The sequence below is a fragment of the Mandrillus leucophaeus genome, unplaced genomic scaffold (assembly GCF_000951045.1).
Source record: "Mandrillus leucophaeus isolate KB7577 unplaced genomic scaffold, Mleu.le_1.0 Scaffold732, whole genome shotgun sequence".
Classification (NCBI taxonomy): Eukaryota; Metazoa; Chordata; class Mammalia; order Primates; family Cercopithecidae; genus Mandrillus; species Mandrillus leucophaeus.
In genome coordinates this window covers 91417-112210 of record NW_012107942.1, presented here as the reverse complement: position 1 = coordinate 112210, position 20794 = coordinate 91417, and the positions used below count along the sequence as shown (strand labels likewise).

The 20794-nt window shown below is 43.3% G+C and overlaps 1 protein-coding gene across 4 annotated transcripts in view; it reads left to right on the top strand.

The window, feature by feature from the left end:
* ARHGAP44 (Rho GTPase activating protein 44) overlaps nt 1–20794 on the top strand; it is a 218882-nt gene that overhangs the window by 122248 nt on the left and 75840 nt on the right. For all 4 annotated transcript variants that reach the window (XM_011965674.1, XM_011965676.1, XM_011965673.1 and 1 more), the window contains exons 4-6: nt 3521–3597; nt 10475–10586; nt 13697–13773. In XM_011965674.1, the coding sequence (XP_011821064.1) occupies nt 3521–3597; nt 10475–10586; nt 13697–13773 (266 nt within the window). The remainder of the gene's footprint in view (nt 1–3520; nt 3598–10474; nt 10587–13696; nt 13774–20794) is intronic.

Genomic DNA, 20794 nt, shown 5'->3' with positions numbered 1-20794 from the left:
ATGATGAGAAAATGTAGCTTCCTTGGCTCAGGAGTAGGGTGCCTCCAGCCCTGTAACTCCAAACTGTGTTTTCCAGTCGCACTTTGCAGAACAGTTGCTTGGCTGTCTCCTCTCCATCCTCCCTCCAGAAGTCCGATCAACCTCGTGTTCCTCCAGTGGCGGGTCTTGTCTTGTTGATCTTGACCTTCATTCATTTGGTCACCCTTGGGCACAGTTTCCTGCTCTACTCACTGACAGGATAATCTGACTAGTCTTTTTCCATAGTTGGAAAAACTCTACTTACCTTCTGGTAGATGTATTTCTTCAAAGGATGTCAACTCTTGGACTGTCAGAAGTCCCCTTTACTATAGGCAAATCCTCTCTGTCCAATTTCAAAAAGATTCAAAAACGCTGAAGTCTTGCCCTGATGGCAGGTCACGGGACTGTGAATGTTTAACACAAAGCAAAATGGTCTTTTTATGTGAGCTCATCAGTCCTATGATTGTACCATCTGACATTCAAGGCGAAGCGTCTTCACTGACTTGTCACTGGGACATTGTAGACACTTGCAAATTAAACCTGGTTTCTCAAGCATGGCACTATTGACATTTTGAGCCTAGTAATTCTTTGTTGGAAGAGACTGTTCTGTGCATTGTAGGATGTTTAGCAACATCCCTGGCCTTTACCCATCAGATGCCAATAGCATCTCCCATGCGGTACCAATCAGAAATGTCTCCAGATGTTGCCAAATGACCCCAGGGGGACAAAAATCACCCCTGGTTGAGAACCAATACCATAAGCTATTCCCTCTCTGTGAGGCTACAACTGGAATATTATGCCTGCTTCTCTGAAAAACGCACTCTGTTTGTCTACACTTATATAACACTTCTGTGACCACATGTGTGGGGGGATTTTCTCCACACACCAAGCCGTTCTCCAACTCTGAACACCAGCTGTGTGTCTTGAAATTTATTCTGACACTGTGTATCTGGAGCTAGTGTCAGATCTCACAGGTTAAGGGCTCAGTCCTACGAGACTGCCCCTACTTAGCATGTCAGTTGCAAATCTAGCCTTCTGCTATTTCTGATCAACCAGCTATAAATTAGGGGTTCCGCAACCCCCTCCTCAGGTTTGATAATTTGGTAAAATGGCTTGGAGAACTCAGGGAAACACTTTAGTTGTATTTATCAGTTAGGATATTATAAAGGATACAAATGAACAACCAGATGGAAAGAGTAACCTTAGGGCAAGGTATGATGATGTTTATTGTTTATCTTCACCATTAGAAGTAAGTTCTGTGGCTGGGTGTGGTGGCTCACACCTGAAATCCCAGCACTTTGGGAGGCCAAAGCGGGAGGATTGCTTGAGCCAAGGAGTTCGAGGTCAGCCTGGGAAACATAGTGAGACACCATCTCTACAAAAAATTTAGAAATAAAATTAGCCAGGCGTCGGAGTGCGTGCCTGTAGTTCTAGTTGCTCGGGAAGTTGAGGCAGGAGGATTGCTTGGGCCCAGGAGCTGGAGGCTTCAGTGAGCTATGATTGCAACACCGTACTCCAGCCTGGGTGATAGGGCAAGACCTTGTATCAAAAAACAAAACAAAACAAACAACAAAACAGAAGAAAAGAAAAGAAAGAAGGAAGAAGAAAAGAGAAAGAAAAGAGAAAAGAAAAATGTTCCATGAGAACAGTGTCTAGTTTTATTCATCAGTGGTGTGGTGCCTGCCCTCCATAAATGTTGGATTAGTAAATGAATTATAAGTGGAAACTCTCTGTGTGTTAACACCAGGAGGCTCTGGGCTGGGTGTAGTTCAGTCACTTTCTATTTGAAGAACTACCTTTGTAGCCATGTAGACTGGAAGACCTGAGAAGGTGCTGGTGGTTCTTACCTTGTTTTTGTTCTGTCTGTGTACTGGCTGATCTTAGTTCAGAAAGGAGAGAACTCTTTGATACTTAGCATGGGGAACAGGTCATGCTAAACTCCTATCACAGCTTGTCTGTCCCTCCCTGTAACATAAAATGTAGCACTTAAAAGTGTACAGTGGTTTTAACAGGCTATTTACCACCACTATCTAGTTGCAGAATGTTTCCATCATCCCCAAAGGAAACCACATACCCTTTAAGCAGTCCTTCCCCATTTTACTCACCCTTGCAGTCCTGTGACAAGCACTAATCTACTTTCTGTCTCTGTGAATTTGCTTATTCTGGATATTTCATTAAATAGAGTTACACAATATGTGTCCTTTTGTGTCTAGGTTATTTCATTTAGCATGATGTCTTCAGGATTCATCCATGTTATAGCATGCAGCATTCCCTTTTTCATGGCTGCATAATGTTCCATTGTATGGACATACCACATTTTGTTTATCCATTTATTCATTGGTGGACATTTGAGTTGTTCCCCCCTTTTGGCTGTTGTGAATAGTGTTGCTCTTCACATTTGTGTACCTCTTTTTTGAACATCTGTTTTCAGTTACTTTGGGTATATACCCAGGAGTGGAATTGCTATACCATGTGATAATTCTGCTTAACTTATTGAGATACTAAGTACACTTTCACAGTGCTGCACCAGTTTAAACTTCCACTAGTAATGCATGAAGGTTTATGCTCACGAATCCTTATTTTTTTTTGTTTTGTTAAGTATTAATATTATTATATCCATTTTAGTGAGTGTAAAGTGAGACCTTGATTGGGGTTTCCCTAATGACTAATGAGGTTAATTATCTTTTCATGTGCTCTTCAGCCATCTATCTTTTTTGGAGTGTGTCTTTATTTTGGTGCTTACTCTTTCTGGGTTGTAATTGCATGTAAACACTTTTCTCTCTCTTTTTTGACCATAGCTGCCTCATTTATTTATTTATTTATTTTGGAGACAGAGTTTCACTCTTGTTGCCCAGGCTGGAGTGCAATGGCACAATCTTGGCTCACTGCAACCTCTGCCTCCCGGGTTTAAGCCATTCTGCTGCCTCAGCCTCCCAAGTAGCTGGAATCACAGGCATGCACCGCCACACCCAGTTAATTTTTATATTATTAGTAGAGACAGGGTTTCACCGTGTTGGCCAGGCTGCTCTCGAACTCCTGACCTCAGGTGATTTCCCCACCTCAGCCTCCCAAAATGCTGGGATTACAGGCGTGAGCCACCACACCCAGTCACTGCCTCATTTTTAAAATAAGGCAAATACACTCTTTAAGAGATATATTATTTTTGGAAATTAAGGCATTGCTCAAATCTTTGTTAACATCATTTTAAATTTTTCTCATTTTTCCTTCTTGCCGTCCTACCTCATTTTAAAATGCAGCATGTTAGCCTTAGGCTTATTTCCCAAAGTGGCAAATATAATTCAGTTCTCGTTTTCTGAATTTTGACGTCTCTAAGTCTAACCCATCATGGTATACTATGAATTTCTAGGTTTAAACCTATTTTAAAGTCAGCTTGTTTCATAGCTGATAAAATACCTCGGCAAGTATTTGACTTTTTACTGTTTTAGATGCAACAGATGAATATGGAAAGTAGCCTTCATTACACCATTTGCTTTCTTTTCAGAAAAAGTTGCCTTTGACAACACTGGCTCAGTGTCTGACGGAGGGGTCAGCTATCCTGGGAGATGACACACTTCTTGGGTAAGGTGACACCTTGCGTGGGTTGGTGCCAAATCTAGGTAAGTCCCCATCTATGCAAAGGGGACTAGACCCTCTCAGGGAAGCACCTGAATTCTCACTGGGGACTTTGGTGGAAAAAAGGAAAATGTTACCAGTGGGAAATCAGAACTCTTGGCTCTGAAGTCATATTGTCTGTGCAGTGAGGCAAGGCCCAAGTAGAGAGAGATTAACATGAAACTGGTGAAGGACAATTGAAATCCCTCGGGCCCTAGCAGACGCAAATATGAAACCTCTCAATTCAAATGTCAGAACTTACAGGATTCTCAGAAAAGCAGCCCTTGCTCATGTTGAGCTTACAACAAAACAAACTGAAAATAGAATCGTCATGAGAGCGCATCAGCAGACACAATCAGTAGGAGAGTCGGTACCCTGAGAACTAAAAATAATAGAACTGTATGGAAGAAAATAAAAAATAATTGTTTAAATGGAAATTTTAAAATTAAAAAAACAGAATCCTTGACAAGAGAATCAAACAATATTAAAAAAGAATAGGCAGGATTGAAGGCCAACCAAAGAGAACTTTCCAAAATTATGCTGAAAATGTTAAATGGTCTTGAGTCAAAAGAAACTGAAGATTATACACAAATAAAGAATCGCTGAACTTGAAAACAGATGTAGAGCCGCCACCCAGCATGAAGAGAATGAAGTGCAGAGGTAAGGATGTAGGCATTCTTAAACTGAGAAACATGGGTGATAGAATGCAAAAGCTTAACATTCCATCTAGTGGGCATTCCTGAGGAAGAAAATAGGGAGAAGGGGAAGTTTGTGATTGAATTTTTCTTTTCCAGATTTAAAGAAAAACATGTTTTTAGATTTAAGGAACACAAAATGATTTGATGGAGATCAACAAGAAAAAAATTCATCCCTGGACTTATTGTAGTAAGACCACAGATCATCAACAAAAAAGAGAAAAATGTAAAATTGACCAGAGGAAAAAAAGATCATTACTATAAAATAGCAATTAAACTGATAACAAACTATGTATTCGTCAGCCACAGTGAACGCCAGGAGATAATGGAGTAATGTCTTCAAGTATTGAGCGAAAATATAAGAAACTTAGTATTCTATGATAAAATAGGAAAGAGTAAGGATATTTTCAGGCAAAGATTTGAAGAAGATACTACCTGCATATTCTCACTGAAAGGGCTAGTTAAGGCTATATGAAATAGATTACATCTCTTTCACAGAAATAGAAGAAAGATGAGAAGTACAAGTACCAAGGTAGGAAAAAAATTGTGTTGTAGGAGAGGAAACTTTTTTTTTTTTCTCTCTCGAACCATCTTAGGTTCTTTGGTTGGGCCCTGAAAATTAGATTGACAAAAGGTAGATTAACAAGAGAAAAGCAAATAGATTTTATTAAAATATGTAGCACATACACATGGAAGAACTCAGGAATTAGTAGATCAAAGGATAGTTAGAACATGGGCTTACGTAGACTTTTTTTTTTTTTTTTTTTTTTGGAAATAAATTCTTGCTCTGTCACCCAGGCTGGAGTTCAATGGCACAATCTCGGCTCACTGCAACCTCTGCCTCCTGGGTGCGAGTGATTCTCCTGCCTCCACCTCCCAAATAGCTGGGATTATAGGCGAGCGCCACCACGCCCAGCTAATTTTTGTATTTTTAGTAGAGATGGGGTTTCACCATGCTGGCCAGGCTGGTCATGAACTCCTGACCTCAAGTGATCCACCCGCCTTGGCCTCCCAAAGTACTGGGATTACAGGCATGCTTATGTAGCATTTTAACAAAGAACAATGTTTTTTAGAGACGTGACAAGACAAAAGAGAAGGACTTTAAGTTTCTGTGGTGACAGAATCAGTACTTCAAGCTCCTGTATTGTTTGAAAGGAGGATAAAGGTATTACACTTAAATTTAATGTCCAAATAGTAAAAAAAAAAAAATAAATTTAGTGTCAAATATACATGTTAGAAAAGTAAGACTAACCACAAAAAGAATAGAAATAAGATATATAACTTTCAAACTAACAAAGGATAAAAAGGAAAATAAAAAAAAAATACATAGAGGGCACTACAAGAGAAAAAACAAACAAACAAACAAACAAACAAAAAAACACACATAATAATTGGAAAACAGAAAATAAGGGTGGTAGCAATCATTGCATATATCTCTGCAATCGTAAGAGATATAAATGGAATAAACTCAACTGTTCAAAGAAAATTTCAGGTGGACAGACATGAAATCCTGTTGTATGGTATTTCCAAGAGTCATGCGTGTAATATAATGACACAGCAAGGTTGGAAGTAAAGATGACAGATTGAACATGCGTCTGATTTTCTCTCCTTCCAAAATCTACTAAAACTACAATATGGAGATTTTTTTTTTTTTTCCTTAAAAGACATAAACCCACAATGGCAGGAAAAAGCAGAAAGACAACAGCAACACAGTTTTGTGAGCTGTAAAGCATATGAATGACTGGGAACTAACCTGTCAAGTCCCCAAAAGCTGACTCCCAAGCCAGAAGTAGATATGCAAAGATCCCATGTAAATTACATCAGGTAATGCTTAGAGTCGTCAAGAACTGGCACCAGGGATCTCTGGAATAGTGGGTCTTTGGGGGTGGAGTGGGTGCTGAAACCCATGAACGTGGTTGAAAGCTTTTCAGTTACCACTTGGATCACTAAACCCTTCCCCATCCACGCGTCTAGGTGGCTGTCATCCCCCCTCTCCCACCTGAGCAGAATTCTCTAGAGGGGATAAGAGAGCATCTCCAGAATGGGGGACTCTCGGTGCAGTGGAGTGTACGGGCACCATTCAGTAAAGAAGAGGCTTGAGTGATCTAATGTGTACTGGATGTGGATGCTGGTACTCCTCAGCCCTCTTCTTCCAGTCATGCAGCCCCCAGGCCTTTATCCTCTAAGCAGGAAATTCGAAGAGGCTTCTCCGGGGAATCAGATTAGTCCAAAAGGAAGGACCTAAAGATCTGAGGACGTTGGAGAGGGTCAGTGCCTCAATAAGTGACCCAACCAGATCTTTCTACAGATGAATTCACATACTCTGAGCTTTTTAGTCTCCACTCTTAAATATAGAGAGGCACCAAAGATCATCAGACATCTGAGGAAATTCTCTAACCTGAAACCTGGAGACCAAAACAATGGGGTGGATAAAATGCAGCTTGGAAGAAACAGAGATTGTGAAGGGGAGGAAAAAATGTTAGGAGAACAATCACTTATGTTTTCAAGTGGTAAGGGAAGATAATATGTCCATGAAATGAAAAACAGAATGTTAATGCAAAATGTTTATGGGCAAGAAATACCCTGAGACCAAAAGCAAGCTTGTAGAAATGAAAAAGTATGACAGAAGATATGAAATTCTCAGTAGGAGGTTTAGAAGATAAATATGAAGAAATCATCCAGATAAGCAAGAAGACAAAGACACAGACAATAGAAAAAATTAGAAAATTCGAGGACCAATCCAGGAAGTCTTATGCCCGAATAACAGGAGTTCTTAGAAAAGGAGAGGAAGAAATAATAATAAATAATCCAACAGCATTTTCCAGACCTTGAGGACATGAGTTTCTATACTGAAAAGGCCCATTGAGCTCCCAATACAATGGGAAGAATTAAGTTTATGTCACAGAGCTCACCATCATGTATACTGGTGACAAAAGATTCTACAACCTTCTAGAGAGAAAACATGTCACATACAGAGGATCAGAAATGTGAATGCCTCCAGACTGAGCAAAAGCAGCAATGGCAGATAGAAGATTCTTAAGCAGTGCCTTCAGGATTCTGCTTCTGAAGGAAGCGTGCTCAGCCTAGGAGTTCAATATTCTGCCCAAGTTTCAATCAGTGAGAGGTTAGAGGAGGATGCCATGACATATGTGGCAAAAAAATTGACTTCCCACCTATTCTTTCTCAGCAAGCTAAAGCAAGACAGCAAGATGTGTCCTTGGTGAGGGAGTGACCCAAAGAGAGGTAGACCCAAGATAACAGAATGTCCAGCACGAGACAGAGGAAGAGAATCCCAGGGAATGGTGAAGAAAGATGCCAGGAAGACAGATGTGCCTTAGGGATAGAGGAAAACTCAGTCCGCACTGAGACAGGTCCAGGAGGTGTTAATTCAAGAAGATGAAATTCATTTACATGATGTCTGGTTCCATATTTTTTTGGTACTGTTTTTAATATATAACCGAAGAAATAAAATTAGCACACAAAACTCATAAATTTGGTGTTTATCACTGCTTAGGATGAGGTTTAATTTTTTTTTAAGTAAGTTAAGCAAATTTTGGTTCAATATCTTAACAGACAAATCAGGAAAGTGGCAAAGTATTTTGAATTCAATTGGGTACATAGAAAACAAGCAAGCCAAACAAGGCAATTATTAATTCCAGGGAGAGCAAATAAGAGTGCGGGGAAAACCAGTAATTATAGTATACTACCCAGATTAACTCCAAATAATATGAAGTCAAAGTGTAATATAAATAATAAGCATCTATTAATATAAATAAAGGGAAGGAGGGGAAATGGAAACATAGCTAAATTCTCATTTTCTGTGATGTCAATAGCTAACATTTAAATTTTTTTAATTAAGTAGTATTAGAAATATGGAATAAATACCAGAAAACCAGATATAAGACACCATTAAGCTGAGCACAGTGGCTCACGCCTGTAATCCTAACACTTTGGGAGGCCAAAGTGGGTGGATTACCTGAGGTCAGGAGTTCAAGAGCAGCCCGGCCAACATGGTGAAACCCCATCTCTACTGAAAATACAAAAAGTTAGCCAGGTGCAGTGGCACGCACCTGTAATCCCAGCCACTCGGGAGGCTGAGGCACAAGAATCGCTTGAACCCGGGAGGCGGAGGTTGCGGTGAGCCGAGATCGCGTCACTGCACTCCAGCCTGGGTGATAGAGCAAGATTTCGTCTCCGAAAAAAAGACACCTTTAAAAAGATGCAAGGCTAAAAAATACACCTGGGCGCTGACATTTGCGGCAGATAGGAAAAAGAGTGAAAATCTTCATTCACACACCTATGTATATGAAGTTCCTACAAATAAATAGATCCTAAAACAAAAATAGCCAGGGAATATGAACAGGCACTTCACGGGAGAGGGATATTCAGTCTTACTAGCAGTCAAGGAATGTAAATTAAAATCAGAAGGAGATAATAATTTGTATCTACTAGTTTGGCAGAAATTAAGACACCTACCAAGACCAAGAGTTGGCAAGGGTATAGAGTAATGGGAACTCCCATTTGTGCTAGTGAAATTTTCACACATGCAAAAAGAGACAGCACAAGCATATTTACTGAAGCGCTGCATGTAATAGCGAAAAACTTGTTTGTGGGACAGCTTAACATAATGGTGGTATATTCATAGAACAGAATTCTCCATTGCAAAATGATCTAAATCTACATGTACCAACATGGGTAAGCTCCAAACATAATGATAAAATAAAAACGCAAGGCTGCCTGTAGTCCCAGCACTTGGGGAGGCTGACGTGGGTGGATCACCTGAGGTCAGGAGTTCGAGACCAGCCTGGCCAACATGATGACACTCCATCTCTACTAAAAATACAAAAATCAGCTGGGCGTGGTGGCAGCCTCCTGTAATCCCAGCTACTTGGGAGGCTGAGGCAGGAGAATGGCTTGCACCTGGGAGACGGAGGTTGCAGTGAGCTGAGATCGTGCCACTGCACTCCAGCCTGGGCGACAAGAGTGAAACTCCATCTCAAAAAAAAAAAAAAAAACAACAACAAGAAAAAGCAAGTAGCATCAGGATATGTTCAGTGTAAAACCATGCATGTAGACTGAACTAAGCAAAGCAGCAGTATTAATATTGTATGGGGACACATTAAGCAAAGCAGCAGTATTAATATTGTATGGGGACACATACATGTAGAGTAAAAATGTGAAAATATCAACAGGAAAGGAATATCTTCACTTTAAAAAAGCAGTTACCTCTGCTCATACTTCGCTGAATTGTAAAAACTGATTTTTTTTGTTTGTTTGTTTGAGGCAGGGTCTCTCTCTGTCACTCAGGCTAGAGTGCAGTGGCGCTATTTCGGCTCACTGCAGCCTCTGCCTCCCAGGTACAAGCAATTCTCATGCCTCAGCCTCCCAAGAAGCTGGGACTACAGGCATGCACCATCACGCCTGGCTCAGTTTGGTATTTTCAGTAGAGACGGGGTTTCACTATGTTGCCCAGGATGGTTTGTAAAACCTTTTTACTTGAGTTTCAGTTAACGTGGGTGCCAGACAATGAGAGAATGGTCTGTATACAATTTGGGTAGAAATTAACATCTTTGAAATAGCATATTGTGTCATCTGGGAAGATGGCATTCAGGTCTTTCTGTCATTTGCTCATTATTAATCCACTTTTGGAATTTTTTTTTCATTGGATAATTGTCTATATATCCCTGTACTAATTACAGTTTCATGGCTTAGGAGTCAGGATTTTCTTTCTACTAGAACCTATTGAAATTGAGTTTTTGCTGTGTATTTGAAGGTGATGGTTTGTTACCAGGCAGATTTTAGCTATCCAGTGCTCTTCTCAGAGAGAGAAGCATCTGTTTCTCGGCATGACTATTTTTAGGCATGTGAATTCGACATGTGTACCTGTTTTCTCCATGTCTCTCTCGTGTTTCCCCACATGTCCCCTTGTGCCCCAGGCACACAGTGAGTGACACCTTTTGGAAGCATTGATTATTTCAGAAATGCAGAGAGCTGGAGCAGGTTGGCCCAGAGGGAGCCCTGGAGATCAACCAGCTGATTAACACTGACTTGCAAACGTTGACAAGTGAGCCAGGAGGTGAGGAGAGGGTAATGCCAGTGAAACGTTGTCTTCAAGAGTCTTCACTATTTGTTTCCCCCTTGGATTACAGGAAGATGCTGAAACTCTGTGGAGAGACAGAGGACAAGCTGGCCCAGGAGCTGATACATTTTGAATTGCAAGTTGAGAGAGACGTGATCGAGCCCCTGTTTTTGCTGGCCGAGGTAAGCAGCAGGAGTGAGGCCAGGTCCGAGTCAGCAAGGAGGTACCGAACAGGAGCCTCTCAGTCATTCTATTTCCAGCTTTCTACTTCTGTCCCTTAACCTTCTCCCCGACGTTGTTTTTCATCAGGGATTCTTAACCAACCACACGGTCAAGATTCCCAAATACGTCCTTTCAGCATTTGCTACCCCTTCTCCCACCCATCCTCTTCCCTGCAGGCATTCCTAGAAGTAAGGTGGAAAGCTGGCAGCTTACCCGCTTCCCCACCCACAGCCTCGACTGTCTTCACCCCCACCCTCCACCCATCTCAAGTCTTCAGTGATGTGAACAGCAGCCACTCCTTACTCGGATTCTGGGGGACCAGGCGTAAGAGACTCTCTGAAGCCTCTTGCAGTTTATGTTTTTTTTTTTTTTTTTTTGATGGAGTCTCGCTCTGTCACCCAGGCTGGAGTGCAGTGGCATGATCATGGTTCACTGCTACATCTGTCTCCCGGGTTCAAGTGATTTTCCTGCCTCAAGCCTCCAGAGTAGCTGGGATTACAGGCACCCGCCACCACGCCCGGCTAACTATTGTATTTTTAGTAGAGATGGGATTTCACCATGTTGGCCAGGCTGGTCTGGAACTCCTGACCTCAGGTGATCCACCCGCCTTGGCCTCCCAAAGTGCTGGGATTATAGACGTGAGCCATCGCATCCAGCCGCAGTTTATATTTATACAGATTCCTTCTCTTTGCACTTTAAAAGACATTCAATTAAACTGTTAATTATTATTAATAGTCAATGATTAATTAATTAGTAATTATTAATAACAGTTTTAAAATTATTTTTAATTGGTCATCTGTTAATAGATTGAGCATCTCAAACCTGAAACACTCCAAAATCTGAAATGTTTTGAGCACCAACATGATTCTCAAAGGAAATGCTCATTAGAGCATTTTGGATTTCACATATTCGGATTTGCGATGCGCAACCAGTAAATATAATGCAAATATGCCAAAATCCAGAAAACTCCGAATTCCAAACATTTCTGGTCCCAAGCATTTCAGATAAGAGACACTCCACCTGTATAAAATCTAACCAGCGCTATCCCCGAGAACCGCGTATGAGTCAGGGTTCTCCAGAGAGACAGAACCAATAGGATATATGAAAGAGGGTTCTCCCCTATTAGGGGGAGTTGGCTCACATAATCACAGAGGGGGAGAGGTCCCATGATAGACCATCTGTAGGCCAGAGAACCAGAGAAGCCAGTAGCATGGCTCAGTCCAGAAACCTCAGAACCCAAAACTCAGTCCAGGAACCTCAGAAGCTGATGGTGCAACCCTGAATATGAGGTGGAAGGCCAGAGAGACCCCCATTAAATGCCAGAGAACCTGGAGTCCGATGAGGGGAAAAGGTATCTAACTACGGGAGAGAGGGAGGGAGAGAGAGAGCAGAGAGAGAATCCTCCTTCCTCCTGTGTGTTTCAGCTATTTGGATGGCGCCGCCCCATTGTGGTGGGTCTTCCTCCCAGCCTGCTGATTCACACATGGGTCTCTTTTGGAAACACCCTCTCAGCCACACCCAGAAACAATCCATCAGTCCAGCCAAGTTGACACCTTAAATTAACCCTCGCAGGCTCCCTACAATGATGGAAATATTCTCAATCTGTGCCGTTTGATAGCCACTGGCCTTAAGTGGTTTTTGCACACTAGTGCGATTCAGGAACTCAATTGCTTAGTTTCTTTAATTTTCGTTAATTTAAATTTAGAATTTCATAGCCACGTGTGGCTAGAGGCTACTGTATTAAACTGCATTGCCCTAGACCCTGTCTGACTTCCTCTCTGAACCACATCCAGCACCTCCATGTCCCCTGACATTCTTTCTGGGACGGAGGTGTGGGCCAGTAATTACTTATGGACATGAAAGTATTCAAGGAGAAAATCCTGGATGAGGTGCTTTGGGGCTGACCAGCTCTTGGCTTCTCAGGTCATCTCGCCTGGAGCATTCACGAGATCCCCTCTGTGCCTCAAAAGGAGGGTCCTGGCTCTGGCCAAAGCCTGAAGCAAACCAAGGAGCAAGTCCAGTGTGGGTGCTGGCAGTCACTTGGCTGATTCAAGATACCCAGTGGGCCTCCAGCTTAGCTTCGGGGCTGGGTGGTGACTCAGGTTTTCCAGGGACTTCTCCTTCCTATTGGAAGTCGTTACACGCGGAACATGACTCATCCCTGCTCGGGCGAGTGAATAGAAAGCACTTCAGAGAACTCTGGATTCTCCTCGAATTTTTTCCTTATATAAAAACCGCAGCCTGAGATGATTTTAGTTCAATTTTCGGCCAATTTTCGTTTTGCATTCTCACATCCTGCCCTACTTTTGCTGGGCCCGGAACCAAAATCCTGCACTGGGATGTTCAAGTGAAGCCATTTTTAGAATGAAAAATATAAAAAGAGCATCCACATACAACCAAAATGGAAGAACTCGTAGCCGAGAAAAGCCATGATGGCAATGTTTATTCATTATTGACTGGAAAAGTCTTACTTTATTTCTATAAATACAAACATTTGCTTCCTTTCTTTTTATAAATAGAGAATCTGTATCCTAGATGCAGCCATAGCCTCTCCACGTTCTTCCTCCTTCAGCTGTCCGTTTTGCCTCAGGTCTGTGTGTCAGACATGACTGCGTGGCTCCCTGCATTTTTTCCCACTTTTGGCTTTTCTGGAAGTGAAGAGGGATGTGGTTGAGCCCGGTTTTTTTTTTTTTTTTTTTTTTTTTTTTTTTTTTTTTGAGATGGAGTCTTGTTCTGTCACCCAGGCTGGAGTGCAGTGGCATGATCTCTCGGCTCACTGCAACCTCTGCCTCCCGGGTTCAAGCGATTCTCCTGCCTCAGCCTCCCAAATAACTGGGATTACAGGCGCCTGCCACCATGCCCGGTTAATTTTTGTGTTTTTAGTAGAGACAGGGTTTCGCCATGTTGGCCAGGCTGGTCTCAAACTCCTGACCTCAGGTGATCCACCTGCCTTGGCCTCTCAAAGTGCTGGGATTACAGGCGTGAGGCACCGTGACTGGCCAGGAATGGTTCTTAAAGAATTTATCTTGAGCTTCAGTTTGATTGTATCTTTTATGTCCTGTAATCACAGGTGGAAATCCCAAATATTCAAAAGCAGAGGAAACACTTAGCCAAGTTGGTGCTGGACATGGATTCCTCACGAACCAGGTAGAATCTCTTTACTTTCTTTTTTGCTTCTTTGAAGGGACAGTGGTCATATTTTGGGCGGGTGGGTTTTAAGCAGGTGAGTGTGTTTTCATTCGCCAAGTTTTTCTTGACACCTAATGTGTGCCAGGCCCTGGAGGTAATCATAGTGAACTCGAGACACTGGGTCCCTGTTCTCATGAAGGCTGCAGTGGAGTTTTGGAGGTAGACACCAGGCAAGTGAAGAAACAAGACGATTCTAGAAAGCTACAAGTCGTTTAAAAAATGTAACACAGGGAGGCCGGGTGCGGTGGCTCATGCCTGTAATCCCAGCACTTTGGGAGGCCAAGGCAGGTGGATCACAAGGTCAGGCGATCGAGACCATCCTGGCTAACACAGTGAAACCCTGTCTCTATTAAAAAACAAAAAATTAGCCGGGCATGGTGGCAGGCGCCTCTAGTCCCAGCTACTTGGGAGGCTGAGGCCTGTCTCTTATACACATCTAGATGTGTATAAGAGCAAAGTGCTGGGATTACAGGCGTGAGGCACCGTGACTGGCCAGGAATGGTTCTTAAAGAATTTATCTTGAGCTTCAGTTTGATTGTATCTTTTATGTCCTGTAATCACAGGTGGAAATCCCAAATATTCAAAAGCAGAGGAAACACTTAGCCAAGTTGGTGCTGGACATGGATTCCTCACGAACCAGGTAGAATCTCTTTACTTTCTTTTTTGCTTCTTTGAAGGGACAGTGGTCATATTTTGGGCGGGTGGGTTTTAAGCAGGTGAGTGTGTTTTCATTCGCCAAGTTTTTCTTGACACCTAATGTGTGCCAGGCCCTGGAGGTAATCATAGTGAACTCGAGACACTGGGTCCCTGTTCTCATGAAGGCTGCAGTGGAGTTTTGGAGGTAGACACCAGGCAAGTGAAGAAACAAGACGATTCTAGAAAGCTACAAGTCGTTTAAAAAATGTAACACAGGGAGGCCGGGTGCGGTGGCTCATGCCTGTAATCCCAGCACTTTGGGAGGCCAAGGCAGGTGGATCACAAGGTCAGGCGATCGAGACCATCCTGGCTAACACAGTGAAACCCTGTCTCTATTAAAAAACAAAAAAATTAGCCGGGCGTGATGACGGGCGCCTTTAGTCCCCGCTACTTGGGAGGCTGAGGCAGGAGAATGGCGGGAACCCGGGAGGCGGAGCTTGTAGTGGGCCGAGATTGCGCCACTGCACTCCAGCCCAGGCGACAGAGCAAGACTTTGTCTCAAAAACAAAACAAAACAAAAAAAGGTAACACAGGGTAGTTTTGGAAGGGGATGATGGTGAAAGGGAGCAACAGCATTAAGGGTAAAAGAGAAAAAGCTTTTTTGAGGTCAGTCACTTTGGTCTTACACTTAGATGACGAAAACTTGGTAGCCGTACAGAGATCTGGTGCAAACCATCTATGGCAGAGGGCACAGCAAATACAGAGGCCTGTTCAAGGCACAGAAGGAAGGTCGGTGTGGCTGGGGTGGAAGGAGCAAAGGGGAGAGAGGTAAGAGATGAGAGCCGGGAGGTAGGATGAATGCTACGTCCTGTCCATAACAGGAAATTTCGCATTCTGGGGATTCACCTTTTCCTGAAGCTGATGGTGTGGGTAGCTCCTTTCTGTAGCCTTTCTCTTAACTGGAGTCCTTTCAGAGACCTATAGGTACTTTCAGAGTCAAGTACCTATAGTGCTGTTCTTCCACACCCGTCTTCCACAGTCCACCAGAAAATTCCTGTAGTAGCAGGCGGGTGCCAAAGGCCCTGAGACGGCATTGCCTGTGGCTGTCAGAGCAGGAATTGTGCACATATGTCCTTTTATTTTATACAGTGGGGTATGTGTATATAAGTTGAAAAAGGCAGGTGCATGAGTATTAATATGGAAAGAACTATTTGGTTCTCCATTAGGTTTTTCGAAGGCCGACTTTATTTTTTAATTTATTATTTATTTATTTATTTATTTATTTACTTAGTTATTTATTTTTGAGACGAAGATTTGCTCTTGTTGCCCAGGCTGGAGTGCAGTGGACCTCCGCCTCCTGGGTTCAGGTGATTCTCCTGCCTCAGCCTCACGAGTAGCTGGAATTACAGGCACCTACCACCATGCTCAGCTAATTTTCGTATTTTTAGTATAGACAGGATTTCGCCATGTTGGCCAGGCTGATCACGAACTCTTGACCTCAAGTGATCTGCCCACCTCAGCCTCCCAAAGGGCTGGGGATTTTTTATTATTTTTAAAAATTTTGAGACAGGGTCTCACTCTGTGACTCAGGCTGGAGTGCAGGGATGTGATCATAGCTCACTGCAGTCTTGAACTCGTGGGCTCAAGCACTCTTTCTGCCTCAGGTCTCCCAAGTAGCTGGGACTACGGGCACTACACCTGGCTAATTTTTTTATTTTTTGTAGAGACAGGGTCTCACTGTGTTGCCCAGGCTAGTTTCAGACCCCAGTGTAGGCCAATTTTAATCATCTTCACATCTCTTTTTCATTTTCTTGAAATAAAGAAACAGAATATATTTGGGCAGACCGACGTAGCATACAGAGTTCAGAAAGTTAGATTTCAAGGTTCAGATCAACTATTTTCTAGATATGTGACCTTGGCCAAGTCACTTAATCTCCCAGAATATCAGTTTCTTCACCTGGACACAAGGAGTAACATTCGTGGGTGGCTGTTTTGCGTATTACTATCACTTCCCAAGTGCTTTATAAAAAGAAGCTGAGGGCTGGGCACGGTGGCTCACGCCTGTAATCCCAGCACTTTGGGAGGCTGAGGCGGGTGGATCACAAGGTCAGGAGATCGAGACCAACCTGGCTAACTCAGTGAAACCCTGTCTCTACTAAAAATACACAAAATTAGCTGGGTGTGGTGGCAGGCACCTGTAGTCCCAGCTACTCGGGAGGCGGAGGCAGGAGAATGGCCTGGGAGGCGGAGCTTGCAGTGAGCTGAGATCACGCCACTGCACTCCAGCCTGGGCGACAGAACGAGACTCCGTCTCAAACAAACAAACAAACAAACAAATGAAGCTGATACTGTAAGTAATTGGTGCACTGGAATTCTGCATCAGGAAGAATAAAAGGTACAGAGCAGTCCCCTAAGACCAGACATAAAACAGGTTAAATCAGCAAAGAAACAAGGGTTTCTTTGGTTAACTTAGTGTTCCCCAAACCCTCAGTCCACCTGAATGATTTTTGCCATCTGTGTCGATATATCTTTTAGGAGAGTTGATTACTTTTTCAAAATAAATCTATTTTAAAAAGAAATCCTTTAGTGCTACCATGAATTGGAAAGCGGTATCCTTTGCTAGAAATATCAGGTAAGCATAAAAGTGAACAGATGAAAGCAAAGCCAATGTTATTAAATTTTAGAGCTTGTTGACTATGGAAGAATGTCATCCTGAAGCTCATCTCCCTTTGTGCAAAAAGAAGAAGGGGAGGCGTTGGGTGGTTTTAAAATTATTCTGATGCAAATCTGAGACTATCTCTTTAGTGTGCTCAGAGGAATAGAGAGCAGAATGAGTGGGAAGTCTTCGATTTGCTATTACTTCTATGACCTTGTGCCACGTAAAATTGCATCCCATAATATGAATGTTCAAGTCCCCTATTTTGGGAGTCATGTAAGATGGTTGAAGAAATGCAGATTGTCCCATTGTTTTCATGAGGTGGACACCGTGCTCCTGGGCAGAGTGACATCCTTCTGTGAAACCTGGGGCTTAGCTCTGAAGTCTTTTCTTTGCCTCTACAAAGAAAACCCACATTTCCGCCACAGAGCCTCTTGTTAGCGGGCTGAATGCTAGTATCAAAGCAGGTCATTACCATACATATTTTTGTTTTGTCTTCTTATGAGAAGGAGAGTTACTCCTGGTCACACTGATAGTCCATTTTGTCTAGTGTTATGTTTTCACTGGTGACACCAACTAGTGTGTAGGTTCTGCAAACGTACACACTGCTTGGTGTCATTAGGGACCTCTCTCCTGTAATTTAGCAAATGTTTTTTATCTCTTAAGCTTATCTCCCTATATACTAAAATCTGAGGAAATTCTACTTCCCCTATGCAAATTTCTGTTCTTATAAACTTCAACTTGGACCCTTTATAACCTTTGTTGTTTTAGACTAAAAAAGTCTTTTTTGCATTGTTTTCATATAAACTTGATCCATCTCGTTTATCACATCAGTGATATTTCATAGCCCACTTTGTGTAGTTGTGAGTTTAGGGGTAGGGAATTGCTCTGGGGGATTGTTTGTTTTTTCGTTTTTTTGAGACGGAGTTTTGCTCTTGTCGCCCAGGCTAGACTGCAGTGGCGTGATCTCGGCTCACTGCAACCTCCGCCTCCCGGGTTCAAGTGATTCTCCTGCCTCAGCCTCCCAAGTAGCTGGGAGTACAGGCATGCGCCACCATGCCCAGCTAATTTTTGTATTTTTAGTAGAGGTGGGGTTTCGCCATGTTGGCCAGACTGGTCTCAAACTCCTGACCTCAGGTGATCCGTCCGCCTCAGCCTCCTAAAGTGCTAGGATGACAGGCGTGAACCACCACATCCGGCTGCTTTCAGGGATTGTTGACAGTACAGTCCCCTTGAAAACTCAGTTGATTTCCCCTTCAGGTCTCTGCTTTGGTAACTGTGGCAGGAGATCTAACTCAGGGCCTCAAGTTAGAGATTCCCCATCAGTATCAGTTATAGGCTACAGAATGAAAAGGGAATTTTTAGCAAAGTTATGCTCTTTGTTTCCACTTTACTCTCAGACCGGGCATTTCTAGCCTGAGTCTATCTGTCTTGTAGGACCTTGCTGAACGCCATAAGAAGCCAACCCGGCCGGGCGCGGTGGCTCATGCCTGTAATCCCAGCGCTTTGGGAGGCCGAGGCGGGCAGATCACGAGGTCAGGAGATCGAGACCATCCTGGCTAACACGGTGAAACCCCCGTCTCTACTAAAAAAATTACAAAAAATTAGCCGGGCGTGATGGCGGGTGCCTGTAGTCCTAGCTACTCAGAAGGCTGAGGCAGGAGAATGGCATGAACCTGGAAGGCGGAGCTTGCAGTGAGCCGAGATCGCGCCATTGCACTCCAGCCTGGGCGACAGAGCAAGACTCCGTCTTAAAAGAAGCCAATCCAACACAACTTTCTGCCATTTTCCCTAACTCCTCACTCTTAGCCAATATGAGGGCTGCATCACAAGATCTATAGCAATGAGAGCGAGATCAAATGCTGTGCTATTGAACAGCAGGGATCACCAGCTCCTCTTCTGGAACAGCTGTGTTCTTAATGCTCCCTGTCCGCCACTCCCCGCATTTCTTCATAAAGCCAATGGCACAGGCTAGCTTCTCATCCTTGCAACATCCTACTTCTCATTACCAAAGATCTCTTTCATATTGTTCTGTCCTTTGCGAAGTATGGTCTGCAGAACTGCAACAGTGAATTCCACATACAGCCTTTCAAGACAGGAAGTAACTCTGTATATATTATCAGCACATCTTGAGCAATAGTCCAATGGCTGGATCTTTAATTTCTGCCACAATCCTGGTGGATACTGTCAAATCCCACTCATGTCTCCAGTGTTTAATTAGATCCCAATAAGATGTGTCTGTTTATCACTATTGAAGTAAATTTGGCTTGTCTCCTTCAAAAGCCGATGATACAGACCTCAATATTCTCAGAGAAACTAATGCTTACAGGAAGTTTTACGCTGAATTAAAGGTTGTGAATTGAATTGAATGATACACAAATTTCTTTTTTTCTTTTTTTTTCCTTTTTTTTGATAGGTTTGGTTTAGCAGTGCTTAAAGAAGGAGTCTAATTTTTCTCCAAAGTCAGCCTGACTTTTTTCTGGTCAGGTAGCTCAAGGTTAACCCTCCTGAGCCCAGGACACATACACTTTCTATTTCTGCCGAACCAGCTGCCTCTGGGCCCTGTGGACTGAATGGTATCTCCCCAAAGTTTGTATGTTGAAGCCCTAACACCCAATGTGACTGTATCTGGAGATCGGTTCTTTAGGAGAACCTTATTAAGGTTAAATGAGGTCATAAGAATGGGCCCCTATTTCACTAGGATTGGTGGCCTCGTAGGGAGAAAGGGTGAGCTCTCTCTGCACACACTCAGTGGAAAGCTGTGTGAGGACAGAAACAGCAGCCATCTGCAAGTCACAGATAGAGGTCTCCAGCCTCTGTCTTCATCTTGGATGTCCAGCCTCCAGAATTGTGAGAAAATAAGCCTCTGTTGTTTAAGCCACCCAGTCTGTGGTGCTTTGTTATGGAAACCCTACCTTCTTTGGAAGCGAGTGAACTAGTGTAAGACAGGAGGGTTTTGGAGTGGAAACTGCAGCCTATGGAATTAAGAAGTGGAATTCTGGAGGCGGGGCAGTGTGAAGTCTCTTTAGAACTGGCAGCGGAGTCTCGATGGCCATCAAAACTCATTCCTCATCTCTCACCCCTCCCCATACAGGCGACTTTTTCTCACATCCGTTTTCTTCAAGGTCACTGGATGTCGCATGGGCTCATGTCTCCCCGCTGTGAGCCCTCTTCCTTTTGCCCCAATTCTGAAAGTGCCGAAGAGAGGCTCCATTGGTCTGGACTTTGCTCATATACAAAGTCTTCCATGACTTCCACGAGACTTCCATGACTCGTCAGTTGGGTCAATGTGAGGAAGGATGGCACAGGCTTGACTTGGATCAGAGGCCCTCACCTGGGCCACTCACTGCCTGGATCATGCAGAACCTGGCAGTCCCCTTTTCGACCACACATTCGTGCAGGAGTGGAAGCAGGAACTTAAAAAGTAGGGGATGCCCATGGCAGAGGAAGGGCCAAGACTAGACAGAAGGAACAGTGAATGCTCCACTGAAGACACTCTCCTGTCTGCCTTTTAAAATTCTTCTTCTGGACATTCCATTGTCCTCAACCAACCTGCATTTACCTTCTTTAGATATTCCTGGTACCTGAAATTTTAAACCCTTCTTCCTCACCCTTCTCTCTCATCTCTCCCAAGCCTTCATTAAAGCTTGTTCCCGTCTTCATCTCCCCCAGATCAAATAGTCACAG